General features: G+C 37.7%; 1 protein-coding gene across 5 annotated transcripts in view; it reads right to left on the reverse strand.

Annotated features, from left to right (window-relative positions):
• Positions 1-18,358, reverse strand: part of LOC137236957 (protein anoxia up-regulated-like) — a 1,647,042-nt gene that overhangs the window by 1,499,640 nt on the left and 129,044 nt on the right. Inside the window, exon 2 of one of the 5 annotated variants that reach the window (XM_067760045.1) lies at positions 9,198-9,687. The exons of the other annotated variants lie outside the window; for them this stretch is intronic. Coding sequence (XP_067616146.1) covers positions 9,277-9,687 — 411 coding nt within the window. The 3' untranslated portion in view covers positions 9,198-9,276. Of the gene's footprint in view, positions 1-9,197; positions 9,688-18,358 lie in introns of those variants that run through there. 5 annotated transcript variants of the gene reach the window in all.

Genomic DNA, 18,358 nt, shown 5'->3' on the forward strand with positions numbered 1-18,358 from the left:
TGGTTACATACCCGATGCCTGGAGAAATTTACGGATGGTTTTCATTCCCAAATCAGGAAAGCTTAACCACTCGGAAGCCAAAGACTTCAGACCAATACACCTCTCCTTCTTTATCCTTAAAACACTGGAGAGACTTATCGACGATCTACATATTAGAAACAATGCCAATCTCACTAAGCTGCAAGGAATATATGTTGGCAGCTTTCCTCGACATTGAGGGCGCTTTCAACAACTTGCAGACGGAGGCCATCTGCAAGGCTCTTACACGATATGGAACCCAGAGCTCTATAGTTGCATGGATCGATTCTATGCTTAGGAGTAGGGTTGCCAATGCGACTTTAGGGACTGGTTCTATTGGCAAAATGACCACCAGAGGCAAAATGACCACCAGAGGCGGGGTGCTTTCGCCTCTTCTCTGGATGCTGATGGTCAACGAAGTTCTTGAAATTTGTAGGAGAAAAGGAAGATAGGTAGTTGCATACGCCGATGACTTAGTGATTCTGATCACAGCAAATTCTTGCCAACCATCAGCGAACTCATGGAATCGGCACTTTGCGACATTTCGCAATGGGCAGGGCAAAATGGGCTCGGGGTAGACCCAACAAAAACCGAACTTGTCCTCTTCAGGACAAAGACAAAGACACCCTCCTTTAACTTACAAAGGCTAAACGGCGTAACGTTGAACCTATCTTCGGAAGCGAAATATCTTGGAATTATCCTCGATTTCAAGTTAAGCTGGAGAAGAAACGTTGATATGAGATCAAAGAAAGCACCATACTTCGCCTGCAAAAGGGGTTTTGGGCGGAACTGGGGACTGGCACCACATGTCATTCATGGCATGTACAGCACAGACATTCGACCGATACTAACATATGGAGCTCTAGTCTGGGGTGGAAGGCGCTAGACAAAAAGTGTAATCAGCAGAGGATCGGGAAGGTACAAAAGCTGGCATGCCTGGGAATGTCAGGCACCTTGAGCAGCGAACTTCAGGAAGCGCTAAATGTCATCTTTCACTTGATACCTCTACAAGTCTTCGTGCAGGATTAGCCGCTATAGAGCTCTACGACTAAGAGAATCCAACATGTGGAAAACAGCTAAGCACGGACACGCGACGATTCTGGACGATATGACGAAGGGGCAATTAAACGGAATAATAACCGACCTAACGTCCAAAAAGACCAGATCACACGGGTTTTGGACTTCCAGGTTCAGAACATACGATATCCTTCAAGGGAGGAATGGGAAGTAGGCCTAGACAACGGCAGGGGCATCACAATGTACACCGACGGCTCGAAAATGGAAAAGGGAACTGGAGCTGGGATGTAATCGACGCATCTACAGCTAAGCCAACCATTCCGACTTCCTGACGCAAGTAGTATATTCCAAGCCGAGGTTAATGCCATAGACAAAGCGGCAAAGCTGCTCCAAGATAGCGCGGTCTCCAACACCGACGTAACAATATTTGTTGACAACCAAGCCGCCTTAAAGCTATAGAGTCCAACATGATAAAATCGGACATCGTGCGGTGGTGTAGAGCTCTCTGGCCTCTATAAGTCATCTCAATGTCTCCCCTTGGTGGGTCTCTGGGCACAGCGGCATTGAAGGTAATGAACTCGTGGATGAGATATCTAGGAAAGGTTCCGACTAAGACATAAGTGAGGCGGACAACTCCGTCCGACCGCCGCTGAGTTGTCTCCTAGGGAGAATCGACGAATATGAGAACAGGGCAACGGACTTGCTATGGACCAATAGGGTTGACTGCGAAGCCTCAAGGTCCTTATGACCATGCTTGGACAGGAAGGGCACCAGCGTCCTTCTCAAACTGAACAAATCTGCGCTGAGGGTACATACGGGTGTCATCACAGGTCTTTGTGCTATCGCACCAATGCTCCGACGGTGGCGAATACCAACAAGCTCCCTCTGCAGAAGCTGTCAGGATGAGGCAGGAAGAGGAGTCGATATGTTTCTGATAGAAAGAATGACTTGGCAATTTAAAATAAATCCAAACTTTTTCTCGACATAATCATTTTACAAACAAAACCTTTTCAGTTTGAAATCGGTTGATTACATTTTTGAACCTTGGAGAAACTTAAAGCAGGATATTTTCCTAACTCGCAGAAATAAAAAACAGCAAAATTTATGCGGGCTATTCAAAAAAATAAAGGCGACGTTTCTCTTCAAAGGCCAATATCAAAATGACTTATTTAAAGGTATCAAAAATTATAAGAGCAGAATGGATACCACATAAAACCTAACGCGGCAAATACACTCTACACCTTGGGTGGTGAGGAAAACGGTATTAAATATAATTGTTAATAAGGCATGACTCGGAGTTTGAGCTGCTAGCCACCAGGAATAACACTCGCAAATTTTACCCCTAACGAGCCAGGGTTCCTGGATTAGAGCTATGTCCACTCCGTTTTCTGCAATATATTTTGTTAGGTCGAGCGAGGCGGAAGCTGAGTGGTGCAAATTAGTCTACACCACCGCGAGCTTCTCCCTTTGTGGCATCTGGCCTGTCAACAGGCACAAAGACCTTAAGTGAGCCCCGCCCAAATCTAACGACCCCGTTGAGCCTCTTTATGGCTTGCAGCGGTGTTTGATCGATTGTGATCAGTTGGTAGCTGCCCGCCCTTGTCTTGGAAGGGGTCATCGAGACCCCCTGCCATTGGTCTGCCTTCAGCTCTTTATTCTGCTCTCCCAGTAGGGTCAGTATGGACTCCGTTGCCATTATTGGAGGTGGAATCCATACTGAGACCACCGGACGAAGTGGTAAACTGGAGCGAGGGATCACCTCCAACTGCTCTCCGGGCCAAAGAGCGCCAAGCCGTGAACTCCCTTCGTTAGGAAATCCACAGAGTTGTTGCAGCAGCCGACGACCTTGACGCCCTTCTGCCAGCCCGCGCCGTCTCCATTAGCTTGCTTCTACAAGCAGCCACCCGGCGTTATCTTCCCGTCAGGGTTGATTTTGTCGATGATGGCTACTTGTGGACTTGAGGGGCAGTCAAAGGTAGCGTGAGGTTTCCGCTTTTTCGAGTCCTTTTCAGGTCCCTCATCGGATCTAATACCCTTCCGGCCTTGTGCACCCATCGATCCGGACGAGGACGCTTGGTTAGTGTCCTTGCCCTGATCGTTTGACGCTTTCTGTCCGTCAGCTTTAGCAGCGTTAGTTGCTTTGTACTTTGCTACTACCTTTCTGTGTTTCTTAATAAGAGCTTTTCTCTCACAGTGAGAGTGGTAGGATCTTTCTTCTGCATCTTGCGAAAGTAGTAGGAAGAGTTTTTGTAGCCCTTCAGGGCTTTCTGCTCCCTTTTTACCTTCTCCGACTCTGACCCTTTATCCTCCGCAGTTCCTGACATCTGGGCTTTGTCCTTCAGCAGAACGCTCTCAGCCTTGGAGTCTATTTCATCGTCGTCGCTCACCAGTGATGATAGCTTATCCTCGGTGGCGCTGACGATGGTTAGACTTCTCAACCGAGACCTAACGCTTCCCTCAGCATCAGACTCAGATCCTGCTTTTGCCATGCTCCACAGAGCGTGCTCGGACAGGGACATAGCTCTTGTTCTCCCAGCAGCATTCGGAGACTGGTAGCCTGGGGTTCCGCTCCACAGCCTGAGAAGTTGCTGGATCTTGACGCCAGATGGCCTTCTCGCCCACCATCTACCGCTGGTACTGAAGATCCGACCCCCTGCACCGTAACTTTTCTCCCTTGGTTTTCACTCATACCTGACGAACCGAATTAGCCATTATCCTTGGAGTTTCTTTTAAGTCTACCACTCCTTCCAAAAGACTCGGACTCTACCGCCCCTAACCTGGGGAAAACAGACGTCGTTGTGTGCCCCCTGAAATGGAAATACACTCTACACCTTGGGTGGTGAGGAAAACGGTATTAAATATAATTGTTAATAAGGCATGACTCGGAGTTTGAGCTGCTAGCCACCAGGAATAACACTCGCAAATGTTTACCAAAAAATTTAGCGACAAACGGAAGGTTTTGAGTCCAGGGAAACCTCCTGTATGAACGAAAACGGTGACCTTGTAACTGATGTCCAGAGAGTACTTAGATTATGGAGGGAACACTTATATTCTCTCCTAAATGGAGAGAGCGATGTACCGCACAGGGATGATGTTGGCATTTATGTCCCCCACCCAATTATGACGAAGTCAGAATAGCAATAACCAGATTAAAAACAAAAAGACCGCGGACGCTGATGGATTACCTGTGGAGCTATTCAAATACGGCGGCGAGGAGTTGGTAAGCCACATGCAACACACTCTTTGCAAAATTTGGTCGGACGAGTGCATGCTCAACAATTGGAATCTAAGTATTCTTTGACCAAGGGAATTTAAATCGTCTTCCACCTGGTACTTCCAGTGGTGTGGGGGCCGCCCTCTTCCTGAGCCTCGGTATACGAGCTCCGCTAAAAAATACTTTCTCAGCCGGAGATTATCTTTCATTCGCAAAATATAGCCTAGCCAGTGTAACCGCTGTATTTTAATTCACTGGACAATGTTGCTGTCTGCGGAATCTTGTACAGCCCATAATTAAATCTTCTTCGGTACTCGCCGTCGCCAACGCGTAGAGCTCCGTAAATCTTTCGAAGACATTTTCTCTAGAACACTCCCAAAAACGCCTTATCTAATGTTGTCATGGTTCGTGCTTCTGCACCATATAACAGGACGGGTACGATATGTGACTTGTAAGAGTATGATCTTCGTTTGCCGAGAGAGGAATTTACTTTTCAGTTGCCTACTCTGTCCAAGGTAGCATTTATTGACAAGGGTGATTCTTCTTTGGATATAAAAGCTGATGAAGTCTCTTACTAATTCGAAAAAAATATAAAATGTGAAAAATTTCTTGACTGCCACTTTTAGGTGAAACAAGTTTTTTTATTTTAACAACCTTTGTTGCGAAAGTATGTTGAGCTTATTATATAATAACTAGCCGCACCCGTGCGCTTCGTGTGCAACAAATATCAAAGTCTCACCATCTATCAATAAAAACTTACATCCGCTTGCGCTGCCATCTGGCGAATGTTAGCAACTGCCGGTAATGCAGTGTTAGCTCTAATCAAATATTCACAATAGTGCCATAGTATAAATAGATTTCTTTGTGTGCTCACAATAATTTATTTTTAACATATTATTTTAATAAAATATAGCTAAACAAACGCATTACGACCAATAATGCCCAAAGCTCGCTAATAGCACGAATCTCCATCTTTACAACCAAAACATTATTTATAGATTTGGATTCCAAATAAGAGCGAAAAAGGGACCTGCACATAAAAATCGCAATTAGAAATAATATATAAGATTGTAGTTTACAAGCGTCGTTCAAAAGAACGACCTATTGTGTTATGTTCAACTTACTTATAATTTTCATCAACTTCACAACACTACTGTTAACTATCAAAACATCGAAAATTGTAGGTGAAATTCAAAACAGAACAAAAAAAAAATAGTAAACTATAAAAAATTGCCAATGGTGCAGTTGTGGACTAACTAGCGCCAATGTTTGCGAGTGAGTAGCACTTCGTTGGGGAAGCGCCCAATATAAAGTGCCAAATAGTCTACTGAAGACTTCAAAAGTGAAGATAAGCACTCACATACAAATGACCAACATTTCGCCTGGTATATTTGTGTATGCTCAACAGTAAGTGCCTACGCTCGTCCTTGCGAGTAAATAACTAAAAAGTCAAGTTTTCTTTCGCGTGTGTGGAAATACTTCTATTTTCCTCAATGCTGAAAAGTAAATATTTGTTTAAATAATTTTTTCTTTTGTTTTGTTTTTTTTCTCTTATATTTGTCAGAAATTTCAAGTGATCTAACTTTTAGTGGGAATGTTTGAAACACGTTTCAATTCCCCATTCACAATAGCACTGATTTTAAACTTTAAAACGCTACACAAGCGTTAACTAATTTTTGAGTACCTTCAACTCAAATCGCTTAAATCAACTAGGTAACTTATTTTTTGTTGTTACTTCCCATGTAGTTTTATAACCTCTCCAGCGTTCTTTTCAAAGTGGGTTTCAATAGATTAAAGCAATATCAAAACATATAGAGCAACCACAAAGTGACACTATGATAAATACTTACCAAAAATGCAAAAAATAGGGGAAAAAAAAGATAGTTTTTACAGTAAGTAAACGATTTTAGGATATAAATTTATCATTTATAAAATAGAGCAAGAGCCCGTGACTGCCAGCTCTTCGTCATTTTATAAAAGTTGAAATTTCGTCAGTGCATACTTCCAACTGAAGCAGGATCGTTGGTCTATTATAAAACTTGAGTCATAGTGGTTTTAACAGATATCGTGCAAAAATTTTGCAGAAAAATATACCTTTCTTTCTGCATTTTATAAAGACTGATTTTAATATATGGTCTTCGTCACGATATAAGAAGCAACTAGCCTCATTGCCAGACATTTTCCATAGTGGCTTTGATTAGCCATACACTTTTAATCCTTCTAAACTTCAGAGAACATCGAAACAAGTTTATACTGAAATTCGAATACAAAATCTTTAAAAGAAAATTTTGAAATTTTGTTTGCCATAAAAAACTTTCAGCTTATGAAAAAGTATTCAGCTTTATGAAAAAGTACAATTTTGCATTATAAAAGTGTCTGGCTGGACAAGGCCACCATGTAAAGTGTCTGGCAATGAGGCTAGTTGCTTCTTATATCGTGACGAAGACCATATATGAACATCTTACTTACTTACTTAATTGGCGCTTAACCGTCTAAACGGTTATGGCCGTCCAACAAGGCCTGTTGCTCCTTCGCTCCGCCAACCGGCGCCAATTGGTCACACCAAGGGAGTTTAAATCGTTTTCCTCCTGGTCCTTCCATCGTAGTGGGGGCCGCACTCTACCTCTGCTTCCATAGGCGGATTCCGATAGAAACACTTTCTTGGCCGGAGCATCATCTTTCATTCGCATAACATGGCCTAGCCAGCGCTGCGTTTTAATTCGATGGATTATGTTGATGTCTGCATATAACTCGTACTTAAATCTTGTTAGGTACTCACCATCGCCAACGCGTAGAGGTCCATAAATCTATCGAAGAACTTTTCTTTTTATTGGCAAGATTGATTCTTCGCTGGATTTCAGTGCTGATGTTCTTGCTAGAGTTGATGCTGGTTTCCAAATAAACGAAGTCTTTTACTATTTCGAAATTATTGCTGCCAACAGTAGCGTGGTTGGCAAGGCGCGTATGCGCTGAATCATTGCTCGATGACAGCAGGTACTTCGTTTTGCCCTCATTCACCATCAAACCCATCTTTACCGCTTCTTTTTCCAGTTTGGAGTAAGCAGAACTAACAGCGCGGGTGTTTAGGCCGATGATATCAATGTCAACAGCATATGCCAGTAATTGCAGACTTTTATAGAATATTGTTACAGTGCGGTTAAGTTCTGCAGGTAGTATAACTTTCTCCAGCATCAAATTATAGAAATCGCACGATAGGGGGTCACCCTGTCTGAAACCTCGTTTAGTTTCGAACGGCTCGGGGAGGTCCTTCCCAATTCTAACTGAGCTGATGGTGTTGATCTACGTTATTTTGCACAGCCGTATACGTTTTTCGGGGAAACCAAATTCAGACATAGCGGCATATAGTCAGCTCCTTTTCGTGCTGTCGAAGGCGGCTTTAAAATCGGCGAAGAGGTAATGTGTGTCGATTCTTTTTTTCACGGGTTTTTTCCAAGATTTGGCGCATTGTGAAAATCTGGTCGATGGTAGATTTACCAGGTCTGAAGCCGCACTGATAAGATCCAATCAGCCGGTTCACGGTGGGCTTCAATTTTTCGCATAATACACTTGAAAGGATAGCTGGTGCATTGGGCAAAGAACACTTAGATTCCAATCGTCGGGCATGCACTCGTCCGCCCATATTTTGCGGAGAAGCTGCTGCATGAGCTTTACCATCTCCTCGCCGCCGTACTTGAATAGCTCCGCAGGCAATCCATCATAAAATGACGAAAGAAAGGTATATTGTTCTGCAAAATTTTTGCACGATATCTGTTAAAGCCACTATGACTCAAGTTTTAGAATAGACCAACGATCCTGCTTCAGTTGGAAGTATGCACTGGTGAAATTTCAACTTTTATAAAATGACGAGGGTCTGGCATCTCTTAGACTAAAAAGAAATATCGTAACTTAAATGTTTCATCAACAAAGAAAAAAGACGTATCTCAGGAGGAAGATTAAAAGGGTTGTACCGGAAAATATAATTTTTTTTTTTGACAAAAGTAATATCGAACTTAATTAAATTCATGTCTCTCAGATTTCTCGTTGATTTTTAGTGATTTTTTTCTGCAATTTATCAAAATGTAAGCGTATTTACAGCAACTGCAGATAAAAAAAAAATTGGAACTCTCAGATGCTTAAAACTGGCACTTTGTTCAACAACAATTGTGTGCGTAACATTTTTCTAAGGCACACTTGCAAAAAGAAAAGTAAACTGTTTTCTTAGAATTTGTTTAAAATTTGTCAGAAATGTATGAGTTTAGTCATGGAAAGCTAGTTCTCAGAGAAAAATATAATTTACTGCTCTGCAAATAAATAAATAAAGAGGCCAAAATGTTTAAGGAAAACGTTTTTTTTATTTATTATTATTTTCTTTTTGGGAATTTCAAACTTTCCTAAATACATTTCCGTTTTGGCACTGTTATTTTGACCTAGGTTTCGTTATAAAATAAGTATTTATTAACAGGAGCAGGAGAATCGGTTTTTCAAAATTTTCCCACTTATTTGAATTTTGCACACACAAAATATATACAAAAAAATAAATATTTTTTATAAACAAAAAATTTGCAACTCGGTTAAAAATTACGACCTTCATTGATAAATGAAACAATATATTCAATTTGTCCCCGCTATGCTGTTTGGCAAACGACTAAACGATGAAAGTAAGAATATATGTGAAGTAATTTTGACTCGCAACAAGCTAAGGCGGTCCTATGTCAGTTTAGCGCTTTTCTTAAGATTTTGCAATTTTTTTTAGGGGCCGACATAGCCTTGAGTAGACCAATCGATGCGTATATAATCGTTTATACCTTCAAATTAAGGTTAGCCCGTGAAATGGGACCAATAATTGCCTATTTATGTATATATAGATCTAATACCTGATGAGTAATATGTTGGACGTTGCCAAAATGTTGCCTTTTCTATAATCTGATCATAATGAAAACGCAAAGCAAACAGGTCTATTTACATACCTATATTTTCATACATACATATTGACAAACAATATGTTATAATAGTTCGAATATTCGATATCAGAAAACATATTTTGTGATTACAGCTCCAGAACGTTCATTCTGGTATGTTTCTCGGCGTATAGGCAAGCTCTTTGAAGCCGTGTGGTGTAGACAGGGAAGAACTGCATCAAGGCTTTGACGGGACGTGCGAGCAGCTGTATTTCCTCCAGCTTCCACAGTTTCGATGTGTTTACGAACCATATTTAAAACCCGTTTCCTATTTTTATCTCTGGCTGACACATAAGGTTTTATAGGGTCATCCAATATTTTGTAGCTTGGTTTAATTGCTGCTCGATTAACCGGGTCAAGAATGGAAGGTTTTCGTTGTTCATGATACGGACGATGTAATCCAAATGCAGTAACAGGGTCAGCGATTAGTGTAGGACGTGGCACATATGGGCACTTTTCCCAGTTGATTGGATTTTTGCTCTGAATTTCCCGGGTAATGAGTATCCAATTTGCATGATTAAAGTCGAAAATAAATATATGCATACATGCATAATCATTTGATTAGAACTTAATATAATATATTAGTTGTAAAAATATTTAAAATAAATACATTTGTATGTATGTATGTATTATACCAATTACAGACGCCCCAAAAATTATGCTTATGCCAAATGGCAAACAGCTGTGGGCCCAAAATTGTGTTGAATATTTTATGAAAAACAGAAGAAGAAAATGACATACATAAGTATTTGGAGAAATTTGAAAAATTGCATTAATTTTATATCTCCAAAAACGACGAAGTTTTCCTGCTTTTTACTTCACTTTTTTTTTGTCTTTTAAGCAAATATTATTTTAACTATGTATTTGATATAATTTTATGTAACAAAAAATTTAAATTTGATTGATTAAATACTGGAAGAACGAAATTAAATTACTGATTTTTAACACTTCTTATCGTTTTTTAAACCTTCAAAAATACTACCACGGGTTTGAATACAATTTGGTTTATATTTAAACCGAACTGAGAAAATAATGCGACAAATAGAATATAATTCATAAAAGTTTAAAATTAAAACCAAATACTTTGAAATTGCCCTCTGAAACTTTTTGTAGATTACCGTTTAATGAAAACTTCTTAAAAAAAACTTCTTTGAAATGAGGAAACTTGCTATTGAATGAGTAAGAATTTCTTATTTTTGCATACAAATTTATATTAATTTATGGAGAAATTTTCTCCAAATTTTTGAGTCATTTTTGTTTAGTCAGAGCTGAATTTGAGACTATTTAAAAATACACCCTTGCGAGTAAGAAACTATTTCGCCTCATTCCAAGCACTTCATAATACAAGCATGCTATTTTGGGCCCACAATCTTGAAATGAAAAATATTCTATGGGGGAGAGTAATAAAAAAAATTGTCTTTTGCTTCCCTCGAACAATGGGAAGGTTTTAAATAATTTTGAAAACAATAAATATGATTAAGGTTTCAATGAGTATATTTTTGTATTTTTTTTTTTTTTTCAGAAAATGTATCCAAAACAATAAACTCACAACGAGCGTAGACTTAAAATTGTTTATTTCTGTAAGTATTACAGTATTACGAATAAGGCTTTAATGAGTATGTTTTTGATTATTTTTGTTTTTTCAGAAAATTTACCAAAAACAATAAACTCTCAAAAAATCCCTGCGCATTATATGCTGGAATGAATAAAAAACTGTAGATATGAGTATACTAAATTGTATCCTTATACACAGAAATAGAGAAGAGTAATACAATATTCGCAATAGGCAATTCATCACTGTTAAACCTGTAAGAACTTTTTTCAACTGGGTTGTTCCAAACGAATATTTAAGTGGTTGCTTCATATATGTAATACTCCTATATGGCTAATAGAAAATGCTCGCAATGTGTTTTGGATGCGAAATCAAAGCAAGACAGCCTATAAAATTTTTGTGATTGTAGCAGCATAAGTGTGACAAGGAAAAACTCAAATTTTGGTACATTCGATTATTGAATACAAAAACAAAAATATGTAAATATATAGTATATATCTCATACAATCGGAGGCCACCGTGGTGTGATGGCAGCGTGCTCCGCCTACCACACCGTATGCCATGGGTTCACACCCCGGCCTAAACAACATCAAAATTTTAGAAATAAGGTTTTTCAATTAGAAGAAAATTTTTCTAAGAGGGGTCGCCCCTCGGCAGTGTTTGGCAAGCGCTCCGGGTGTATTTCTGCCATGAAAAGCTCTCAGTGGAAACTCATCTGCCTTGCAGATGCCGTTCGGAGTCGGCATAAAACATGTAGGTCCCGTCCGGCCGATTTGTAGGGAAAATCAATAGGAGCACGACGCAAATTGGAAGAGAAGCTCGGCCTTAGATCTCTTCGGAGTTTATCGCGCCTGACATTTATTTATTTATTTATCTCATACAATCGGTTGTTCAGATAAGAAACTTTTCGTAATTTCCGCCCATTTTAACAACTAGAAGCCTCAAATTTCACCGAATGCTTACGTGTAAGGCATTAATTGTTGTCTGAAAAAAAATGTATAGATCGGTGTTATATAGCATATATCTCATACAACCGATTGTTCAGATAAGAAACTTTTCGTAATTTCCGCCCCTCTTTAACAGCAAGGAGCTTCAAATTTCACCAAATTCTTACATATATAGCATATATTGTTGTCTGAAAAAATCATAGAGGTCGGTGGTATAAGTATTATATACCCCATTTAACTGTCATTTCTGCTCCCTTTTTAACGGCTTAAAGCTTCAAATTTCATCAAATACTTATGCTTACGTTATATATTATTGAGATAAGTGATTTCATGATTGTCCTCACACAAACTACATACCTATGTATTTTTTTTTTTTTTTACTTTTTACCTTTATATTAAGTCGCTTTCATGTTTGCCCCTCATTTCCATACGAATTTTTGACCCACGGAAAAGTCTTTTACGGTAACTTCCCGTTGAGCTAGACACTTGATACTTAGAACTTAGTTCAGATCTGGGAGACATTACAATGCAAGTGCAAAAAATCCGCCAGGTGGCGCACGGATCGAGATATACAGAAAATTAATTTTAAAATGGAAATTTTGCGATCGACTTTTAACTAAATTCTCGGTGATGGCGAGACTTGAAACTTAGCACATAATTTGCAAGTCGACGGCACTACAATTCGTGGTGGCAGACGAATTGAGATAAACGAAAATCCCTGAATAGCCATGAAAAAACGCAGGGAATCTTGCAATCGATTACTGAGTAACTTCCCAGTGAGGTGGTGATATGAAACTTGAGCCGTAAGTCAGAACCCGGTAACAATGCAATATTTTATTAAAAAAAATTTTCTAGGTGGCGCATGGATTTAAATACTAGGAAATTAATTTTAATTTGGGAATCTTTCAATGCATTTTTTACTAGCTTCCCGGTTACCTAGAGACTTGTAACTTAGCACATAGTTCGCGACCCGGTGACAATACAATTTATAGAAAACAAAGTTCCGCTAGGTGTCGTGCTAATTGAGATAACTAAAAATCCCCGAAAAACGAGGGGAATCTTGCGATCGATTTTTGATTAACTTGCCGGTGAGCTAGAGACTGGAAACGTGGGTCGCGGGTCAGAACCCGGTGACAATACACCAAACAACAACAAATTTTAACTTGGGAATCTTTCAATCCATTTTTAACTAACTTCCCGGTTGCCTTGAGACTTGAAACTCGGCACTCAGTTAGAGGCCTGGTGACAATTGTAGCATTCACTCATTAAGTTATTCATTCATTTGTAAAAAACATATATTTCAACCCGTTTTGGAATGTCTTAAAATACATTGACTCTTACATACATATTAATATATTTTATTTATACATATATTTTTGCTCGCTTTGGTACGGCCTGAGATTCAATTGACACATTCATTCATTTCTAAAAACATATATTTTGTACACCGTGCATCATCTGGTAACTTGAACCTTGGTATTCTTCTGTTCAAAGCTTTCTCGCCACAAGCCTTTACCTATATACAAATTATTAACATGATTTACCTACTTATGCTTGCGTTGCAGATTCCACAGCTAATTTTATTATACTCAGCTGAGCAGAGCTCACAGAGTATATTAACTTTGTTTGCATAACGGTAATCCGTAACGGCATAAACTAATCGATATAGAAATAGACTTCTATATATCAAAATGATCTGGGTGAAAAAGAAATTCATTTAGCCATGTCCGTCCGTCTGTCCGTCCGTCTGTCCGTCCGTCTGTAAACACGATAACTTGAGTAAATTTTGAGGTATCTTGATGAAATTTGGTATGTGGGTTCCTGGGTGCTCACTACGCCCACTTTTCGATATCGAAAATTTCGAAAACCCGAAAAAGTGCGATAATTCATTACCAAAGACGGATAAAGCGATGAAACTTGGTAGGTGCGTTGACCTTATGACGCAAAATCGAAAATTAGAAAAATTTTGGACAACTGGCGTGGCAATTGGCAATTTAAAAGTTTTGTAAGCTGTAATTTGGCAGTCGTTGAAGATATCATGATGAAGTTTGGTAGGCAGATTACTCCTATTACTATATGTGTGCTAAATAAAAATTAGCGAAATCGGATGACGAACACGCCCACTTTAAAAAAAAAAATTTTTTTTTTAAGTAAAATTTTAACAAAAAATTTAATATATTTACAGTATAAAAGTAAATTATATCAACATTCGACTCCAGTAATGATATGGTGCAACAAAATACAAAGATAAAAGAAAATTTCAAAATGGGCGTAACTCCGCCCTTTTTCAATTAATTCGTCTAGAATACTTTTAATGCCATAAGTCGAACAAAAATTTTCCAATCCTTCTGAAATTTGGTAGGGGCTATGACGGTAATTATTTTCTGAGAAAATGGGCGAAATCGGTTGAAGCCACGCCTAGTTTTTATACACTGTCGTCCGTCTGTCCTTCCCCTCGGCCGTTAACACGATAACTTGGGCAAAAACCGATATATCTTTACTAAGCTTAGTCCACGTACTTATCTGAACTCACTTTATCTTGGTACAAAAAATGGACGAAATCCGACTATAACCGCGCCCACTTTTTCGAAATCGAAAATTACGAAAAATGAAAAAAATGCCATATATCTGTACCAAATATGAAAAAAGAGATGAAACATGGTAATTGGATTGTTTTTTGACGCAAAATATAACTTTGGAAAAAACTTTGTAAAATGGGTGTGACACCTACCATATTAAGTAGAAGAAAATGAAAAAGTTCTGCAGGGCGAAATGGAAAGCCCTTGGAATCTTGGCAGGAATACTGTTCGTGGTATGACATATATAAATAAATTAACGGTACCCCACAGAAGATGTTCTGGGTCACCCTCGTCCACATTTTGGTCGATATCTCGAAAACGCCTTCACATATACAACTAAGGGCTACTCCCTTTTAAAACCCTCATTAATACTTTAATTGTATACACATATCGTACAAACGCATTCTAGAGTCACCCCTGGTCTACCCTTATTGCGATATCTCGAAAAGGCGTCCACCTATAGAACCAAGGCCCACTACGTTTTAATAATCGTTAACCCCTTTCATTTGATACACATATCATACAAACATATTCCAGGGTTACCCTAGGTTCATTTTGCTAAATGGTGATTTTCCCTTATTTTGTCTCCAAAGCTCTCAGCTGAGTATATAATGTTCGGTTACACCCGAACTTAGCTTTCCTAACTTGTTTATGCTTAGAATGCAGTTCCCAGGGAACCGAACTGAATGTATATGTATGTAATACACTCAGTTTGTAAGTATTAATGTAAGTAGGTATTTTAGCTTATAGAAATTTTGTATAAAATAAACAGCTTTTTAATAAAGAACTCAATTCTATCTGGTGGCGCTAAATGGGCACTACAACCGAATTTAATTTATTTTCATTCCGCAATCATTACATGGCGATCCTGCCATACTGCCTAATCGGCATCCTACTGCTTAAAACGGCATCCTACTGCCTAAATTGGCACTCTAACAACGATCCTGCCAGCTCTGCTTTAATTAGCAGAACTGATTTCATTTCAAAATATTCTTGAAAAAGTTTACTTTCTGCAAAGGAATTCAAGGCATCAACCCTGTAACGGCGAATGAAGGAAAAACTTTTTTTGGTCTTTGATACGGATGGCATTTTCATTAACTACAACAACCAAAACCGCATAGCGAAGTGGAATAAACTAGAGTATGACCATATACACTAATAAAATATTTTTGGTCTTTGATACGGATGGCATTTTCATTAACTACAACAACCAAAACCGCATATCGAAATGGAATAAACTAGAGTATAACAATATGCACTAATAAAAATATTTTTGGTCTGTGATACGGATGGCGTTTTCATTAACTACAACAACCAAAACCGAAGTGGAATAAACATGGAGTAAAACCATATACACCTACACTATCAGCTTGTTAGAGGTTCTACGTGCGATGACCAGGATTATTATTATTATGTATTTATTATCTAGGTAATTGTAAGATTATAATAGAAGTATTTGACAACCTAACGGCTGCCAGTTTACGGGCAAAAAGTAAGGTACTACTTATCCTTTTAAAAGATTACCGTATGGCCTTAAAGTAGCACCGAACTCATTCCAAAGAATGATGACATTAGTATTTGCAGGCTTAAAACCTTCACAAGCATTCCTATACATGGACGATTTAGTCGTATTATGATGCTCCGAAAATCATATGATTAAAAATTTACGAGATATTTCTGCAACTTGTAGAAAATATAATTTAAAATTACATCCGGGTAAATGTTTATTTTTCAACCAAGAAGTAACTTACCTTGGTCATAAATGCACAAGCAAAGGAATTTTTCCAGACCCCAATAAGTTCGTAAAAAATTTCCCAGCCCCTAAAAATGCGGATGAGGCGAAATGATTCGTCGCATTTTGCAATTATTATAGAAGATTTATCCCAAATTTTGCAGAATATTCTAGAATAATAACAAGACTTTGCAAGAAAGATGTAGTTTTCGACTGGACAGAGGATAGCAAAAAATCCTTTGACTATTTGAAAGCTGCGTTAATAAGCCCTAATATCCTACAATATCCCGAATTCAATAAACAATTTTGTATAACAACTGACGCAAGTGGATATGTTTGCGGAGCAGTATTAAGCCAAGAGTATGAAGGAAAACAATTGCCAATTGCTTATGCATTAAGATCATTTATTAAAAGATAAATTAATAAAGCAACAATTGAGAAAGAATTAGCGGCCATTCATTGGGCCATAACATACTTTAGACCATACATTTTCGGTAGAAAATTGTTGGTCAAAACAGACCACAGACCCTTAACACTCCTATTTTCGATGAAAAATCCGTCACCAAAGTTAACTCGAATCAGATTAGATCTGGAAGAATATGATTTCGAGGTGGAGTATATCGCAGGTAAAGAAAACTATGTAGTGGACGCATTATCACGCATAGATATTAAAGACCTAAAACAAATATCGGTAGAAGCGTGTAAAATATTAAAAGTTACGACTAGATCAGAAACTAAGAAAAATTATAACAATAAAGATTCCAGTAGTAAAAACGAAGAAATAAAAAGTCACAAAGAGAACCCAATAATATTTGAAGCGCTAAATAAATGTGAAGTAAAGAGACTAGTCCAGCTCGTTTTCGATTCTCCGAAATTACGTTTCAAAAGAGGAAAACAATTTTTAGCGAAATTAATATAAAAAATCTAATTGTTGAGGCGAAGATTGACTTAGATCAATTCTTTGCCAGGCTTATGAAAGAAGCCGCCAATTTAGGAATTAGAAAAATACAGTTGTCCTTAGGAGACAAATTGTTTAAGAATAATTATACCCGGGTAGACACATTTAAAGAAATTGGTACCAAAGTTCTCAAAAATCCAATTATATCATTAACCACAGAAGTTATTCATGTGACAGATAATGAAAACATTAAAGAAAAAACAAATTTCATGACGATCCTGTTTTTGGTGGCCACCCAGGAATAAATCGCATGACAAATAAAATAAAGCAAAAATATTACTGGAAAGGAATGTAAAACGATTTCAGAAAATATATCAAAAAATGCGTTCACTGTAATAAAAATAAAATAATAAAAAAACTTGAAAGAGCCTATGATTATAACCGAAACGCCCACAAAAGCTTTCGACACAGTACAAATAGATACGATAGGCTCTCTTCCCAGGTCGGAAAATGGAAATGAATATGCAGTTACTATAGTATGTGACTTGACTAAGTATTTAGTTGCAATACCAATACCCAGCAAACACACAAAAACAATAGCCAAAGCGATATTCGAAAATTTTAACCTAGTTTATGGTTGCATGAAGACAATTATAACAGATATGGGAAGCGAATATAAAAATAACTTATTGGAGGAATTATGCAAGCTTCTAAAAATAAACCATAACACATCAACACCTTACCACCATCAAACTTCAGGCACAGTTGAACGTAGTCATAGCACATTCAATGAATATGTAAGTTCCTACACATACATTGACAAAAACGATTGGGATGAATATCTTAAATATTTTGCGTATTGCTACAATACTACCACATCTACAGTTCATAATTATTGTCCATACGAATTAGTATTTGCCAAAAAACCCCAGACTTACGAATTTTTAAGAGAAAATACAGTAAATACACTATAAAATTATGAGGCTTACGACAAAGAAATTAGGTATAGGTTACAAAAAGCGCAAGGTAGAGCATATAAATTAGTAAAACAGGCTAAGGAAAAACAAAAAATTAGTTATTATAGGAAAAAACAATATAAAAAAATAAATTTAGGAGATTTAGTGTTAGAAAAAAATGAATCAAGTCATAAGTTAGATAGTATATATAAAGGGCCCTATAATGTAGAAAAAATCGATAAAATAATAATTTTACTATAATTCCATTTAGAGTAGTAAAGATCGCTAAAAACAATGTAGAAAATAGAAACATAGAAAACATAAATCAAAATAATAAAAATAAGAAAATTGTAATACATAAAGCAGACTTAAACTCATAGAATAAGAGCACTTTAATTTTGTAAACACAAAGAAAATTTTTATTGTATGCAAATGAAAAATACAATAATAAATCAAAACAAAAGAGAAAAACAAATGTAAGCTATTC

Source organism: Eurosta solidaginis, chromosome 1 (assembly GCF_040869045.1).
Source record: "Eurosta solidaginis isolate ZX-2024a chromosome 1, ASM4086904v1, whole genome shotgun sequence".
NCBI classification, from domain to species: Eukaryota; Metazoa; Arthropoda; class Insecta; order Diptera; family Tephritidae; genus Eurosta; species Eurosta solidaginis.